Source organism: Pyxicephalus adspersus, chromosome 12, assembly GCF_032062135.1.
Source record: "Pyxicephalus adspersus chromosome 12, UCB_Pads_2.0, whole genome shotgun sequence".
Taxonomy (NCBI): Eukaryota; Metazoa; Chordata; class Amphibia; order Anura; family Pyxicephalidae; genus Pyxicephalus; species Pyxicephalus adspersus.
The window spans coordinates 25,811,502-25,829,714 of NC_092869.1; the positions used below are offsets into that span (position 1 = coordinate 25,811,502).

Consider the following 18,213-nt stretch of genomic DNA (forward strand, 5'->3'; position numbering starts at 1 on the left):
AGGAACCCTTAAAATTAAATTTAGATCTCAAGGTAACCTTGCTAAAGCTAATTTATTGTGAGTCAGTGGGGAAATAGGCCTCTTAAATTGATGGCCATTAAAAAAGATGCCCCCCTATAATGGACGCTATAATACCACCTTTATGGGCACCTAAAAACAGCATTAGAGTCATGCAGCTAGCTCTACCAAGTGCTGTTGGCTTCAGAATTTTGCAGACATCATCAAATTGGAGATCAAGCAGCCACAGTTCGAGGAACCCCCAACAACCCTGGTTGAGAATGGGTGCGCTACACAAATATTCTTTTTTTGAAAGATTGGAAACAGTTAAAACATCAATGATATCCTCTTTCTGGTTCCCCAGTATAAGAAATGGAGCAGGAAGGCACTGAAAGCAATAAAACATTGTGAGAAACCCCTAACCCCTTTTTTCTTATATGTTTTCCTATTACAGAGATTTACATTACTTCCTGTACAGTACGCAAATTGTTTTTGTGATCCATGTCCCATTGGGGAGACTTGCCATCAATTTCTGGATTTTTGCTACTCTTAGTTTCATATGACAGTGGTCACTTGGACAAATACAGCATAGTTTTATATACATATTAAAAGTATTTGCTGTAATTTTCCTACTGGTGAGAAAATCTTCCATAATCAGTGGAATTTTCAGACAGGTATCACCAGCGCATTTGTCCTTGGAAAGTTTCCCATTACATTGCTTTCATTAGTTTTACTTTTTGGACAACATTCAAATTAATGTACATGCTAACATGGAATAAAATACATCTTGTACTGAACCATTGTGATCCTAAAAAAAACTACACCTTTCATCCTTCTAATGCGTTTTAGTGCCTCAGAATATTTTGGAGTGGTATTTCCTCATCTCAGAACATTTTGTGGAGGAAAAAGGTAATTATTTTCCACAAAGCTGCTCCTATTTACAGCGGAAGTCAGGGGTTTCCTGAACTACTAGAGGTTCTGTTTATTCATCATGCTTCTGAGTGAGATGCATTGACTGAATGGAATGTCATGCTGTTATTTTACTTTAATTTTTTTTTACTTTTTTTTTAAATCAGCTGATTAATAAAAACATCCTATGAGATTTGTAAAAATTTAGGAACAAATGTTTCCCTAAACTGTTTGTCCATGGGCAAAGGCCATATTTGTTCTTATATTTTTTTAGACAAATGGGCCGAAGCCAAATGGGTCCAAGCCCACCAGGTTTGGGGAAGCCACCACCAGATCCCAACAGTTCAAATTTCTTGGAGTATAGCCTTGCAGGCTCCTTTTCCCTAAACTCCACCAACATAAGTGGGACAGCAGCCTGATGTTCTGGGAGGGGCAATTTTGAACTTCTGTGGCTGTCTGATCATCATTTTGAAATGATGATGTGATAAAATGGTGACCTTGATGTTTGCCTATTTCCAAAAAATGTCCTAAGTCTTTATCAAAGCAGTAATTCCTTTGTGGCCTTCAACAGCTCAGTAAACTAGTATAAAAATATTAGGCCTGATTTATTAAAGCTCTCCAAGGCTAACAACGATACGCTTTCATCAGTAAAGTTGGGTGATCCAGCAAACCTGGAATTGATTTCTTTAATATAATTTGCTATTTGTTAGGAAACATTTTCAATCCTGGACCAGATCAATTCCAGGTTTGCTGGATTATCCAGCTTCACTAATGAAAGTGTATCCTCTTTATCCTTGGAAAGCTTTAATAAATCAGACCCATTGAATAAAGATAACATTTACCTTGTATAAAGAACTAGGTATTCAATAGCCCTGGTGCACAGGTACATGTGGACCCCAATGCAACAAAAAATCAACAACACAGTGGCATGATGAACCCTACAACTAAGCATAGGCCTTTATTCACTATGGCTAGTTTGGCCCATGTTTGAATGTGTTTTTTCACTGGTAAGGCAAACATACTGTAACCAGTTGAGAATATAGAGCTGTGACTTATTCTGACCCAAGAACCATACACATCACATGGCCATGAGACAGTGTATACAACACCGTCATTATGTTCACAACTTACCCTTCCAGGTGGTAAACTGTGAGTGCTGATGATAATCCTTATGTAGATGGAGTCCTTTCAGGAAATTTTGCTGTTCTCCATCTATTGGCCTGTTGGTCAGTACCCCCTTCAGAAGTTGGTTGACTGTTCCGGGTGGGGTGAACAGTCGAGTTTTCAAGTGAGCTGATTCTCTTCTCTTTAAGATATCCTCTTTATCTTGAGAAGAATAAAAAGGTTTATGTAATTCCAGGTTACAATTATTTTAATGTATTACATAATTAAATTGGTTTATGGATTTCCTAAGGTTTTGAAGAAAACCTTTGAGGTTTGTGAGAGAATTTAATATCTTATGGACCCACTGGTTATCTCAACCTGAACTGGTTGATAAACAATCAGCAATTGTAGGGATCTTTTACAAGAGGAGGAAAAATATATAGATTTTTTTTTTTATGAAACAAAAAACTTTTTTTAGGCTGTCAGACTATGGGTTCACATTCTATGACTGGTGGGAATGTCTCAAGATTTGAAAATTTAGGGCTGCAGTATACCAACTGTTGGTCAGTCCTGGATAAACCCATTGGTAAGGATCCTAAAAAACCCTATTCAACGTCCAGCCAGCGGCATGTGTCCATGATCAATTCCAGCTACTTCAGTAAATTTTTACAGTAGCTAAAAAAGTTTGACAAGGAAATGAAAACCACAATACCCAGTCTCCAAGGCTGCAAAAGATACACTTTTGTCAGGGAACTTGGGTGATCCAGAAAACCTTGAATGGATCTGGTCAAGGATTGAAAACACGTGCTAACAAATAGCAAATTACTTCTATTTCAGGTTTAACCAATACTTGGTGGATACCTTTAAAGTCCAGTGTGCTGATTGTGTCCTGCTTTACATTCATAGCCAGGTAAATAGGTAAGGGGTTCTGTCCGTTATCCAAGGCTGCTTGTTGATCAGAAAGCCTGCTTTCATTTCTCTGCAAAATATTCAGTTATATTAAACCAATGACACCATTTTTATCCAAAATAAAACATTGTTCAGAAAAATAAAGGAGTAGAGTTAAACTAACTGGATAGGAATGCAAACTAAAAAAGTGTCACCAATCTTAAACCTTCATAAATTTCTATTGTTTTTAATAAAGATTTTGAATATCAGATAAGATTTCATACTATATTCCCAGACAAAGTTTTTTTTATGTATCACAGAATATGAGACTGTTATGACCTTAAAATGGTCATCTAATTGTAAACCTATGTAACCTAAACCTATGTAACATTTGAAACAGAAAAAAATTGCATGAAGAAAAGTGAATTCAGAAAAGTAAACGCCTGCCCACATTAAAGCCATGCAGTATGTTACTGTGCCACCCTCTGCAATCCTTGACCCTAGCCAACCAACTCTAACACCTCCCAGGTCTTCTACTGTTTAGAAATTAAGGTCCAAAGTTCATGAACATTATTACCAACAATATTGAGCTAAGTAAAAATATAAGAATTGATCATCATAAAAGTTAATGCAAACTTAACAGGCTAGACATATGTAATTTAAATAATTCCTTACCCCATTGTGAAACATTGATTCAATCATTAGTCCCCAGAGGTCAGTGAATGAGGTTTTCTGCCCATTCTTGGCAGCCTGTTGAAGCTCCTTGCGATAGTATTTCAGTCTCTGCATTGAAAAGGTGCCTATTTTCTTCTTAGTTACTTGCTTCTTTGCATTATTTATCGAATCAGAAAGCTCTTTTTGTGACCACTCGGGATCCTCATAAAGCTTACTCATGGTCCTAAAAAGGAAAAAAAACAACTTCGAATATATTTTCTTTTTTCAAAATAAAATCTGATCAAGGTTAAGATGCTGAATGGAGCGTAAAATGTGGAAATAAAGTAGTCAGTATTATATTGTATTAAGGTAGCCCAACCTAGATTCTGTCCCTCTATGCTCATGTAAACATAAGCAGGTACTTCTGTCCTATCCTAAAAAGGTATTTACAAGTATAATGTAACTATTTAATCGTGACATGAATATGATATCTCATAGTCTGCAAATTTTTCTAGTTTTGTGCAAATTTTTCAATTGGCTATAAATTTCCAGATGTTTAATAAATGCTGTATTACCATGTAGAACCAGAGGCCCCTGCAATGTATGTGATGCAATCCAGCAGTCCCATCCTCTGCAGACCACACAGATGACTGTACAAAGAGGACATTGCTCTGGCTCCTCCGCCTGTTGCCATCACAGCGATAACTGGGATCTATATGTAAAAAAAAAGATAAAATAGGAAATATTGAAAAAACAGTAAATCAACCACTACATTTTATAAAACAGGGATATAAGAATAGATAAGTAGATCTAACTCTTGATCTAACTACTTAACTCCACTCATGGTGAGGACCAGATGCTCCCAAGTATGATATGCAACAATGGTTTCTAATTGGTAATGATATGGGCCTGTATGCGGCTCACTGTTATGGTCAACTCATTTTCAAACTCCCACCTAAAACTAGATAAGTAAACACCTGATTTTCACTGGAGCAACTCTCAAGGGATGATGGACTACTACTCCTACTGGATTAACCTACAAAACATTACTAGGTTGTAGCCCCTAGGACTGCCCCACTGGAGACAAGGAAATTGAGTAATGTTGCGCGGAAAGCAACAGCACAAGTAGATAGGCTGAATGGTGACTGAATGCAGATGTGGGCAGATGATGTGCAAATATGGCCAGGAGACAAGAAGGCAAAGGTTGCAGCAGCCAGACGAGGTCAGTAGACATTTAGAATTCTGTAACAATAACAGGAAAACATGCAAGATTCAGAAAAGCTTGTTCTGTAAGTTTAATAAAAGTTGAGGAAATAAACCGCTTAATCAAAAGTTATTGTTAAAGGTCCCTGTTCAGAACTGAAAGGAAGGCACTGCTGTCCCAAGGGAGATAAATACCCTTCTCAGAATTTTCAACCCACCCTAATGCTGGGCATATCGAGCCTATGCAAGAATCACCGCACACAGTTGGTGGAAAGGCAGTTGATGAGTTTGAGATGTACATTTGTTTGAATAATAATTCAATTTAATAAATCTATAATATATTCTTTAGTGTGGAAAGTATTTAAAAATGACCAATGTACTGTACTGCTATTCTTACCTCTTCACCCACCAAATCCTTCTCCAGTTGCAGGACTTGTTTTAGTGCTTCACCTACAACTTGCTGACGTTTGTGAAGAAACATCTTTTCTTTGTCACACAGATCAAACCCCAGTCTCACATCCAGCTTTTCTGGGCTGGAAGCCAAAGACATTTATATACACAAAACAATATTTTTTAAAGGTCAATAAACTTATTAAGCTTTTATAAGTCTGCATTCTCCATAATATCATGTTAATTAAGTATACAACTTGAAAACTGGGTTCCCTTACAATGGTTCAAGAGAAATTAGAAACTATTACGTGTTCTAATTCTCTTTAAAAAATGTAAATATCTGTGTTGGAAGAGCTAAAACAACTCTGGAGAACAGTAAAATATTCTCCTTTGTAAATGTACACTACAGTTTTAGTTTCTTTATGATGATAAATGCCTATAATGAAATGCTCAGAGATAAATATTTATGTTCTTTATCATTGTGGGAACTATAATTGCAGCGGTATAAGAATGCTGTATGTGTGCTAAGCTAAGAGTTGTTGATATAGCAATAAACCTAGATTCTGCTGTGTGCCTACCATAATCAAAATGATTACATCAAAATCCTGTAGTGGAAGATTTGGACAATGCTTCCTAACACCAATAGATAGATATCTGGAGGCAATTAAATGCTTAAAAAAGAATGCAAAGAGGACATCAATCTATTATTTACGTCAATCGATGTTACTATTTCCTATCGTTATTTGCATATAACACTAGGTGGCTCTACAAGTTAAAAAGTTAAATTTACTTTGAATATCAACATAATGAGCTACATAAAAAATAATTTGTGTATCTACAAATGGGTTCCCCAGAGTAATAAATATTGATCCCAAATGGTCAATGGAACTATTTAAGTTGTTGATAAAATAGCTGGGGGTCAATAAATGTCTGAGGGATCAGTAGATGGTCATTTGGTGATGATGGTAAGTCAAATGGAGTCAATGAATCATCTGAGGTCTGTTAGCAAATGTTTTCAATCCTGAACCAGATCCATTCCAGGTTTGCTGGATCACCCAGATTCATTGATGAAAGTGTATCCTCTCCAGCCTTGGAGAGCTTTAATAAATCAGACCCATTGAGTGCAACCATTTTAAACTCTATTGAAAACCCAGTGAGTACACCTACCTTTAACTTTGTTGAAGAATCATTAAAGTGTACCTAAACCCAGAATTTTCACTTTACATTAAAGGGTAGACAACCTTTACCAACAAGTAAAAATTCTGTTCTTTTGTTTGTTTGTTTTTTAGTGCAACACCCTTTTTTTACAAAAAAAAAAAGCCTCCCCGGATACTATATCAGAAATCCCAGAAGGCTCTTGGGCGCTCCATTTGCGCATTCCCGATCTCCCGCATGCGGCATATACTAAATGTTTGGGGGTTGGTAAATATTCTGGAACTTAATGAAGGGACTGAAGGTCAGGTGCCCTTATTTTACAATTACATTTTAATTTATACAGTTTATGCCTTGCTGTAATCTGTAATCATTATTATATTTTGTTGTTCAGACCGTAATTACCAGAATTTAATCTGGGGTCTAGTACCCTTTAATATTGTCTATATACAGATTAGTCAGAGTCTACCTCTTTTGTGAAGTGGCATATTATTTTTATTATTAGGGATATACTATATCCAGCATTGTATTTCAATAGGACTACACTGGGTTACGGAGCCAACAGAGTTGTTCCTTAAGGTGTAGAGAGTCATGTGATACTTCTCTGCATTTCCATGCTCTCCAAAAAGCAACAAATTTCCAACAAATATCAGTCATTACTAAAGCAAACTAATTTACAATATTGTACCAGTAAAGCCATTTTTAAGTTTTTTATAATTGGGCAGTGCAGATGATATTTATAATTTTCAAAGTCACCTGACAAAAACAAATTACATTGGAAAGTACCCAGTTGGAAACCAGTGAGTGTACTACATTATAATGTATGACCTAATATGAGCCACTGTTCAATGCATAGGGCCTGATTTATCAAATCTCTCCAAGACTGCAGAAGATACATTATCATGGGTAAACCTGAGTGATCCAGCAAACTTGTAATGGATCTCATTCAGGATTAAAAACATTTGCTAAATATTAGCAAATGATTTTAAGAAATCCAATCCAAGTTTGATGGGTCACCCATTATAGTCTCATCTCATCAATGTCTATACATTATTCATTAACATAACATTTACCATTCTTTCACTTTGATTTGGGCTTTCAATGGTTTGACCTGTAAAGAGAAAAATGTAATAAGGAACAAGGAAATACATTTGTTATTACACTACGTTTCAGTAACTCTCCATAGAAAAAAATGGAACCCTATTGAAGCCCACAGAATGCAACCCCAGCAAACATCTTTGGCTTACTGCACAAGGAGTTTTTTCTTATTTGTTCTACTTTCAGCAAGTGTGCTGTATTGGCCCATTCCACCATTTCCAGCGACATAAGCAGGTAATAAATGCAGAAAAGACTATTAAAATCCTCACAACATAGTTTATGCCTAGAAGCAATTTTCCTTGTTTTCATGTTTCCTTTCTCTAAAAACAGGTGCAGAATATTCCCGGAAACCATTCTTTGGTGCTGCTGCCAGAACTTTATTGTATTGAGCTTGACTGTCTCAGCTTTCAGACAATCAGCCACAGGAATGATGAGTGTTTTAACAAATGCAACATATAAAATTGTCAGAGGACAAATTGTTATTAAGGAGACATTGAATTGAAACTAGAAACAGACAAACAAAAAACAAATGTCCAATAAATAAAAATAACATTGATGCATGGAAATTGAATTTTGTTTTTTAAATAATGAACCATGCATTCCAATCCTCAGTTTGCCTAAACCTGTATATCACCAATTTTAACACAGTTTTATCAGATTCTTTACTTGCCTCCAGTGAGGGTATCTGGATGTTAGTTTCATTCTCCATAGGAGATATTAAAGTGAGCGGCACTGTAGTTTGGTTGTGTCCATCATTTTCAGTTTCACTACTCTGAGAACAAAGAAAAAAGAATTTGTATAACATGCAGATATTCCTTACAGCCCCATTAATTTGCTTTTTTATCAATATTGAAAACTGAATTTGACTCTAGAAAATAATTGTGCAGGTAAAGTATGTATGTGCGATTTCTTTATTTTACCTGGCAAAGTATTTGTAATACTGAGCAGCCAAGCAGGGCCTCAACTTCCACTAAAGCAAAATCAATGCAACTTGGTTAAGATACTGGTAAGACACCACATTCTAATTTGCTGATTGGACAGTGAAGTAGCTGCATGATGCAGTGATCATTCCGCTGACTCTCCTCTTGTCCACACATGTGCATGCAGCAGGGCCTGATTGGCTAGTGACGCTGGCCCTCTCTCTCTCTGAATATTACTGTACAAATAATTAATGTAGGCTGGTATCAACAAGGTTATAGTAAAATATTGCTTTAGCAAAATATTGCTTGATTTTAAAATGTATAGATAATTGCATTTACTAATGGTTTTATATCTGCCTGTGATTCAGGTTTAGACCCCATTACCGCCTTGTGTATTAGGGAATGCATTACCATACATTAAGGTTTACTGCATCAAATCAGCCCAATCATTTTGAGCATTTTGATTCAACGCATTAATGTACAGAAAAATGAAAAACATTACTAGTGTGTTATGCTGCTTTATGTGTTGGGGGACCATTCAAAATGAATAGCATCTTAATGAACAGTGCTGCGTGTTGTACTGTGAGTTACCAAAGCACATTAGTGTTAATAGGTCCTTATGAAATTTAGTGAACATTCATATCAGTGTAAAAACACAATTAGCAAATGAATATTAATGATGTCTTAGCAAAGCACTGAATGAATCATTTATGCATGTGAATGTGTGCTTTTAAATTGGAAACCTTTTTATTAAAAAAAATCTACATTAAGCCAAGATAAATTTTCTTATACAGTAAGGAATCCTGTACAATGGTCTGCATTGTTCTGCCATTCTTCTGAAATTCCAATTGCTTGGCTATCGGTTAAATCCAATGGCTTTTGTACTGAAATGGGCGTCCCGGTCAGGAATTCTGACTTTTATCTGACTCTTTCTGATTTCCATGCTTATTCCTGGTGAGCCATTCAGAATCAAACAGAAACAGTCTGGCACCAGTCACTAATAGCAGCCCTCATTTTTTTCTGGGTACTATTTACAGAGCAAATACACCATATAATAAATACACTAACTGATATAAGATTGTTTTTTTGTCCCTGGAAATTTAGCTCAAAATACCACTATGTTAGGGGTATGGCTGTTAAAAACAATCTCCAACACTAATACCACCCTTCCTTAGAAACTTCCAATGGAGATAAATGAACATAACTTCTGCCTAGAAATTTCCAAGAAGCCATCAGAAAGATTGCCATATATCGTAATTTGACTGTTGATACACCTTAGATAAAAATCCCAGACTACTTACAAAGGTGACATCAAAAGAGGAGTAGACTCTGTTCACACAGGCTGTCATTTCTGTTCCATAATCCCTGGGATAATGGAACATTGCTGTTTCCCGTAATCCAGACTCTGAATTGCTGTTTGACTGGAGCAAAATCCTTTGTTCTATTTCATAGGAGCCTCTAACAGTCAGAGCCAGCTCTGTTTTCTCTGAAAAAAAGAACATGGCAGAAGATACAATTTGAACCTTATTGACCTTATTTCTGACAACTCTTCAAAAGCAACAGATAAAATATTCCAAATAATCCATTAATAATGCACAATGATCCTTCAGCAACACATTCTTCAAAGTGATATCTACACCTATGGAAAATTCTAGGGTGAAGACTGGCTATGTTGCCATTTTAATTAGGTTGCCCACTTCCTTAACCAGCCTGGTCCATCAACCAAACCAAACCCTGGATGCTGTTGGGTGGTTGGATGCTGGAAACTGGGTAGGATTTTTCCACGGTGAGCATAGCTTGTTGCATTATGGACAACTCTAATTTTACAAGGACTATGTTTTGTTTGTCATTCTCTGTCAATTCATACCTATTCACATATATCCAGTATTGATTGTAAAAACAATTCTTGTAACACTTGTTAGTCTGCATCTAACAATTTATTTTACAGATTATAACTATTAATAACTTTTTATTCAAATGTGTTGTTATTTTCTAATTACTCATACTTACTTTTAAAAGCTTCTTTCTTCTGTTTTTCTATCATCACCTCCAAGGCCAACATCTCTGGGCACTAAAGAAGAGAATCAACATGAACATCATGCACATGTTCTATAAATCCCATTGTCAATTAACAGTAATCAAAATAAAAAAATGTTTTTTTTTGTTCTGGGGAAAGAGGTCACAAAATGATCATAGTGATCCAGAATTGCCAAACTTTCAAATATCAGAGCTTTCCCACACAGGCATGAGCAACAAAGACTGAATGCCAACACCATATTTTTACATGGATACTAGAAGGTGGCTGAACTTGCAGGGAATCATGTGCCAACCTCTGGATTCTACATTTTTCGGATTTCCACAAACATCAATATATGGCACTGTTTATTACATTGCAAAGGAGAATGGGAGGTAGGTGCATATACAGACAGCTGGTGCTGCTTGTTTCAGAGGTATCATTAGCAATCAAAAAAAGTGTTTTTACCTATCTGATCACTATACCCCCCCCCCCCCCCCCCAACTATAGTGAGATATTTGACATTTGCCTAGCCTCATAGACAAGAGATCAAATCCGCCTCAACCTAAATATACCTAAATGGAAGATTGTCATCTACTTTCCTGGCCACTCTTATTCCTTATTATATTAATCCACATGCTTACCACCAAAACTCCATTAGTTGTGACCTTCTTTCTTGTTTCTGGTCTGTGAAAGAGAGAAAAATTATCAACAATTTTTACTGTACTTCCTAACTCTTTGCTTTTCATGAAATGGACAATTGCCTCCACCCTGTCCACTCTATGTGGTAAATTTAAATTTATGTAGACAATCAATAGATTCATGTTTGTGTCCAAGTCACAGATTTTACTAATACCACATAAGGCCTAATGATAGCTGTAATCCCCATCAACCCTTTATTGACCAGGACTTTTGAATTTCTGATCATTTACAAATAAGCACTTGATGGTGATGTATACAATCAAATGTTTAAATTTTTCAATTTGCATTTGAGATCAGTTTAAGAATCTTCTAAAGGCCTTTTGGACTCAATTACAGATGTGTTTAATCTCTTTCCGACCTGCGTTCATCCTTTTTCCAGACCTCATTGAACTCCTTCCATTTCTGTAACCTTGTATGGCTAATGGATACAAAGTTGTCCTGATGCAAGCTAAAGTCTATGTACAAAGACCCTCACTTATACACTGAACAATGTTAATACTCACATGGCCACCAGATGAAATTCTACATGAAGTTCTTCCTGAAGCTAAGCAAAAAAATGGAATATGTTAAACTAAAAACAACTCAGCATTTACTTTCAAAAGAATAAACTTTTATCACTTTTTGGATTGAGATCTGTAAGATTTTCCATTGGTTTCCTTATCTTGGAGTCAGAGGCAAAACGAGTCTCCTTGAGTTTTATGTAGGCCATTATGCATTACCTTTAGGTGCCTTTGTATGATGTTAATATGGCATTGACTCCCAGGCTGCCCAGATAGCCTTCAGATCTAGAAAGCATGCTTTGTGGAAATCTCAATTTACAAGCAAATTCAAGGCTTGGCAGAGCAGTTCTGACTCAGGGAACTGCAAACATGGCAGAAACAGCTTCTCTGTTGACAGGGAACAGTCATGGAACTAGAAAAGCCTAACTCCAAGTTTGGGATGACCCCCACCGCCAGCCTACTCGGGGTTACCGCTTTCAGCAACTTTTTTCTACCCCGAGTCACACTGGGGGCTACCGCTAGGAAAGTTAAAATGGAACTGAACTCAATAGCCATTTGTATGCAGTGATATATGTAGCGCACTACCTCTTCTGATTGCTAGTCCTACGAGATTTGGAGAGAGATTTGATGTCACTATTGTACTGCTCCCTGTTTTCCTTGCTGGAGGCTCAGGCATGAGGCAGAAAAGCCATATCTCAAACCGAATGGGTACAGAGAGAAGTACAGAACAAGGAATGGTAGGCCAGTATTGGGAACAAGATCAACTGTAGGGAGACCACTGCAAATAATGGTGATTGGTTCTATGCCATCTGTCTGACTTTTTCAGGCATAGCTTCCAGTGTTTGGTTTCTCTTTCTCTAACATTAGATATGCAATTTACAAAAACTGTCACACACATACAACATAGCTGTTAATATAACGTGACAATGAAAAAAGTTTAAGAATGCGACACATGTTTTCCGTATGTTATCTTAACATCAGCTGTCATACCTTAACCTGGCTGTGTATTCTGAAGTGAAAAGTCTCATCCCAGACAGGGTTTGCATTGTTCCAGATTGTCCTAGTTCTTTTCCTATCCGTCAGGGCTGTTGGCAGCCATAAACAAACATAGCAATCTGGTTTTGTCGCTGCAGTGGAAATGAAAACAGATAGGTTTGGGTCACATATTTCTCCAAACAAGAAGCTATTATATCATATATTATCAACCCACTATTTTGTCATACTTTAACTGTTTTTTTAATGCTGAACTATAGTCCCAACATACACAATTGCTAGGTGGTAGCAGAAGAGATGTGCAAAGTCTTTTCTGTTATAAAATGTTCTCATCTATACATTTTTGGTAACCTATGCTAATTGCAGTGTATACTCCCAACTGGATCTGAAAAATGCCAAGAATGGAGATAGGGGCTGTATGTTAAAGATTGAATGAAGTCCAAGCCCTTTTTTTAAATCAGTCTTGATACTAAAGCTATTTACAGATCAAAGTATGTTTCCAGTGACAACAGAATGAACAAGTGCTGTACACGCATTGCTGTTCAGTTCTTTGGAAAGGGAAGGATGAACTTGCCGCATCTGTTGTACCCCCCCTTATTGGAAATGACAGTGGTTGTCTCCATTGGACCGTTTAGAGGTCCACCATGGTGGATTGCCAAACGATGTCCGAGTACCACTGTACACACTCCAAATTTTGATCCAAGATGATCAGGATTGTTTGTCTTAGGCAACAATTATCTAGATTGTGTACATAACTTTTCTGTCACTTAGGCTAAGTATACATGTGCAATGGTTCTCATCCGATAATCGTCTCAGAGCTGATATCGGACGAGAATCTTGCGTGTGTACAGTGCTCATCCTCCATCGCCTGAACGATCGTCCTGGTGGATCTATGGACAATGGACAACGAACGATCGTAATGAAAGTGAAGAGGAAAGATCCCAGTGGGTTGCCGCTCTGTCGTTCTCCCCCTTCCTCCTCCATTGAGTTAACAACGTTTTGTACTATTTCAAAGCTGATCTAAAGCTAAAAATATGATTTGGATGAAGTGATGCCTTACATTTGCTTGCACCCTTTAAGAGTGATGTATTAATGCATGAATAAAAAACCATGCTTACCAAAGTCTGTCCCATGGATGTTCTGAGCCTGTATTATTCTCACCGTCAGTTCACAATGTGATGCATCCTCCTGCACATAAAAATGAAAACTGATTAGTCTCTAATGTTATTTTAATGTATTTTTTAAAGAAGAAATAGAAATATATTAATAATAAGTCCTGCAAACAGACTTTACTTATTTACATTTATTTTATTTACATTTATTATTATTTATAATTGGTGGATACCATTGATCAAGATTGTGCGCTTGTCCTCTTCTGTCCCCGTGTACTACAGATAATTAACAGAACCATCAGGAAGTAAACAGATGGAGATAGAGGACAGAATGAGATGTGAATAACAAAACGACCTTACGGTGCTACTCACTGATTCAGATGGAGGTCCTTCTTACCATAACCTTGATAGCTCTACTTCTTGTGTGGTATGAATATTGTGATTTGTCACAACAAGTCAACTGTTGTATAACACATTGACATTATAGCTTTTTATGTATCTTTGTCTGCACAGCACTTTGCCATTACCAGTAGGGTTGGGGTTCTTGAGCCTGCCCTGAAAGTCAAGTTCTTTCCCAACCACGGGATCTCATTTTGGGGGGGCCCTGGCCTAGTACCTGGTTAGACTTTAAAAAAATAGAGTCACCTGGTTTTCACCAGATGGACCAAGTATGTCTCTGCAACCCGGATGGGTTCTTAGTTGAAGGTCCTTTTTGTCTTTAGGAGATAAGTGATACTTGTACTTTTTTTGTATGATTATTTTTGTTCACTCACTTTTTATTACACAGAGCATTCCTTTTTCATGTCTGTACATATTGCCAATATACAATTAGTTTTCTAACTATCATAAAAATATTTTTCAGAATTAAAACTCAAATATTAAAATCTTTTTAGAATACAGTAGCTTATATTTGTGGAAAGAATAATGTACTTCATAGATTTATAGCCTTTTAAATATCATAGAACACAATATGACTTGTACACAATAGTTAAAATATTTGTGTGTAAATTGTGACACATGTAATTATTGAACATCACACAATGTTTTTTGCCTGAGGCTAGATTGCAAAATTCTATACACCAAAAAACAAGGAAGGGAAACATTGTTCTATAAATATATTTGTACAAAGTGAATAGATCAGAGCTGAACAAAGATGGATCGACATCTCACAAGGTCTTAAGGTATTTTTAATAAATGACTTTGTGACTTGGGCCAAAGATGACTGCATTTTTTACAGTGATTTTAAATTCATTCATAAAATTAGAGAGTTCATTTACAGGGTACTTATAGCCAAAATGTAGCTTTTGTAATTTGTAAGTCATTTTTTCTTTGAGTGTTGTGTCTCTAGGACAGGAAGTAAAGGGAAATTTCCCTAATAAGTTACTACCCACACACTACCCATTTACTACCCTATCAGGATACCTTTAAAACATTTCTTTCATACTTTATTTTTTTTACCCAGTTGATATGATGGGCTACTGCTACAATATTATATTTTTCATGTAAGTACATAATTAGGAATTCATGAATGGTGCATTGCTAAATCCTCATAAAAACTTTAAATGGTGCATGTGGGAAAAAATAAGTAACACTACAGCAAATCCTCACGTTCATCATTTAATAGGCCTATAAAGTTAGCACAGAGGAATTTATGATGTCACACCACAATGATACCTAACAGTGTCAGCACACATCCAAGAAGTGAAGAATTTATTTTCAAACACTATAATTGCAATTAAAGAGCCTAAAAACAAACACAACAACACATACAAATTGCTGGTAATGCTTTTGGAATGATTTTGTAAAGCATATTCTTTAGGTTTTATGTGTCCCTGTCTCTTAGTTGCAGGTAATAAGACATTTCTTTCCAACTCAGTACTAGAGTTTTATTATTAAAAAAAATAAAAACTGCAAGAGGGTGGAAGCCATAAGCCATTTGTGCAAATTTCATAATAAATGCTAATTGGACAGGTTTGGAACCCGGACCCACTGTCATGTAGACCTGGACATAGAGTGGCAGATGCAGCCAACAGTGGCCCCCCATGCACAAATGTGTAGTGGGGTCCCTGCGCAGAACTGATTAGTAGTCCCCACCGACACCCCACCATGCTGAGCAACAAAGCAAAAGCCGGTGAACTTAAAGAGTTCTGAAAAGCAGTACCAGTGCCAAGGGATGGATAGCTGCGCTATGTGAACAGGATTCTGAGGGCACGCCAGCTGGACACTGAGGGATAAGTTGCTTTTGATGGAGTTCAGAAAATAATTTGCTAATCTTTGTCAAATGGTTTCAATCCTGGGCCAGATCCATTCCAGGTTAGCTGGATAACCTAGGTTCTCCTGTGATAGTCTATCTTCTCCAGTCTTGGAGATCTTTAAAAAATCAGGCCCAGAGGGTTACTTTATCTATGTCTGCAAAGAGAGTAATATTGGCCATAGCAGAAGGTAATCTGGGAACACCTGGGAAGTGCATAATTTTAATAAAACATTAACTATAACTCATGCTTTATTAATGTTCTTTTTGAGACTGTTTTTTCACTCTTATTAATAGTCATTGCTGAAAAAAAACAGTTGATATAGCAAATAATAAACATAAATAAATAGCCTAGTGAGTGAAGGATACAAAAATGGAAGGAATTAAATATTTTTAGAATTTAAAAACTAAGTTAAACTAAAAAAACTGGAAAAAATGGAATCCCCACCCTTGTTCTGGAAATATAACTGGGGCTCAAAAAAGTACCTAAGGTTCTTAGTGTAAACTACCAGCTGAGATACCTCTAGGTTCCTAATACAGCCAAGTTACCTACCTTGTAATGGGTTGATGGTGATGGTGTATTCATCCTATTCAAACTCAAGTTCCATAAGTTTCCTAAGTACTTATGCGTCCAGTAATCCTCTGTGCTTGTTGTAGTCGTATTGTGCTTGTATAGAATGTCACTTTACACCTTCACGTCATGCTTTTGTCACATTTACCAATCCCTCCCATCATTAAAATAATTTTGTTTAGCCTGGCTGCACCTAGATCATTCTTTACGTGTGAGTTCATACAAAGAAAAGCCACCTAAACCAGCACTGAGCCAAGGTAACCCAGCAGATCAGAGGTGGAGTCACTGTGGGTGTTTAAGTGGCATCACAGACAGACCAACTGCTAAGAACATTTACATTATGGCAATTTTAGAGTTTTGCAATCAATCCATAATGATACTGGGCAGACAAAACTTGAAGTTCAGGAATGTTTATCATGTGATTTATAAATATATTATGATGTAATAAAACATACAGACATGAAAAAGCATATCATTTACAGTTCAGTATCTGTTTTGGTTGCCTATCAATGTTAATTTCAAAGATTTTTATTGATTTTTATTAAAAGGTAAGGAAAGGGTGGGTAGTCATTACAAAATAGGGAGGCGAGGGTAAGTGCAGAGAAAAAAAGAGGGATATCAATTATCAAAAGGATACAACATTTAACAACGTCACAAAATGGTATGGTAACAGGTTATAAAGTTCTGTACAGTTGGTGGACAGAAAGAGAAAACAGTATGACATTAGTGTAAACATCATTGATTTTTACAAAAGTGTTACCAGTTCTATAGTGGATGCTTTATATACCAATAAACGTTAAAAAGTAAGCAAGGGGGAGGTAGAAATAGAAAGTTCCCGAAATAGGGAGAGATGAAAGTTCTCCTTGGAGAAATCTAACTAGTTAAAGAGATCCAAGGGCCCCAAGTGCTAAAAAAAAACTTCCAGTTTGTTATAGGACATACAGGCTAACTTATCATTTGTCATAATCCAATTTAACTTGTTTTTGGTGAAATCAATGGGTATTGAGGAGACGTTCAAGGAACAGGCTATAGTTATGCGGACCACAAACAAGATTAAAAAATCAGGAGGTAGATCTGGGCATAGTGTTCTCCAACCTTGAAAAAATTGTTTTGGCAAGGTAAATTAATAGAATATAAAAGATTATAGACTCTGATCCAAAATCTTTGGAATCGAGGGCAACGCCTCCAACATGTAAAACAGTCCCCATTTGACCACAACCTCGATAACATAGAGGGGAGCTAATGGGATCCAATTTATGCAGACATATGGGGACCAAGTATCAACACATTAATACCTTAAAATTTACCACTAGCAAGGTATTAAGAGGAACTTTAGCGAGGCCTTTAAAAGTTAAAATTTGGGCAGATGGAATGCTGTACCTGAATGAGACCAAAACCTATTTATGTTAATCTTCTCTCTTTATTCTTTCTTCTTCTATAGTACACTTAACTTATGTTTCACTTTAAACATGTATCCCTCCGACCAGGTATAATTTTTTTTCCATGGGCATGAAGGTGGCCCATATTATCATTTCTGTTTAACACCTAATAATGTACCGCTCTACCGGACTTGGGGAATTATTGTACTATAACACATTTTTGCTTTGTTTTTTTTTGCTTTCTCTTGTTTGTATAAATATGTGCATTGTACCTGTGTAACTCTGTACTCTTGTAAACATCCGTAATGGACTATTTGAGTAACATTCAGTTCCTCCTGGAAGAACGGAAGTGCACCACCCAGAATTGTTGCATTTT

General features: G+C 36.5%; 1 protein-coding gene across 1 annotated transcript in view; it reads right to left on the reverse strand.

The window, feature by feature from the left end:
• The window catches only part of LOC140341768 (cytosolic phospholipase A2 delta-like), an 18,347-nt gene extending 6,607 nt beyond the window's left edge, over window positions 1-11,740 (reverse strand). The window contains exons 1-11 of the mRNA XM_072427641.1: window positions 11,650-11,740; window positions 11,535-11,575; window positions 10,326-10,386; window positions 9,617-9,801; window positions 8,066-8,167; window positions 7,371-7,408; window positions 5,153-5,288; window positions 4,128-4,264; window positions 3,574-3,796; window positions 2,872-2,989; window positions 2,038-2,232 (exon numbers count right to left, since the gene is read on the reverse strand). Coding sequence (XP_072283742.1) covers window positions 2,038-2,232; window positions 2,872-2,989; window positions 3,574-3,796; window positions 4,128-4,264; window positions 5,153-5,288; window positions 7,371-7,408; window positions 8,066-8,167; window positions 9,617-9,801; window positions 10,326-10,386; window positions 11,535-11,575; window positions 11,650-11,740 — 1,327 coding nt within the window. The remainder of the gene's footprint in view (window positions 1-2,037; window positions 2,233-2,871; window positions 2,990-3,573; window positions 3,797-4,127; window positions 4,265-5,152; window positions 5,289-7,370; window positions 7,409-8,065; window positions 8,168-9,616; window positions 9,802-10,325; window positions 10,387-11,534; window positions 11,576-11,649) is intronic.
• Between the last annotated feature and the right edge of the window lie 6,473 nt (window positions 11,741-18,213).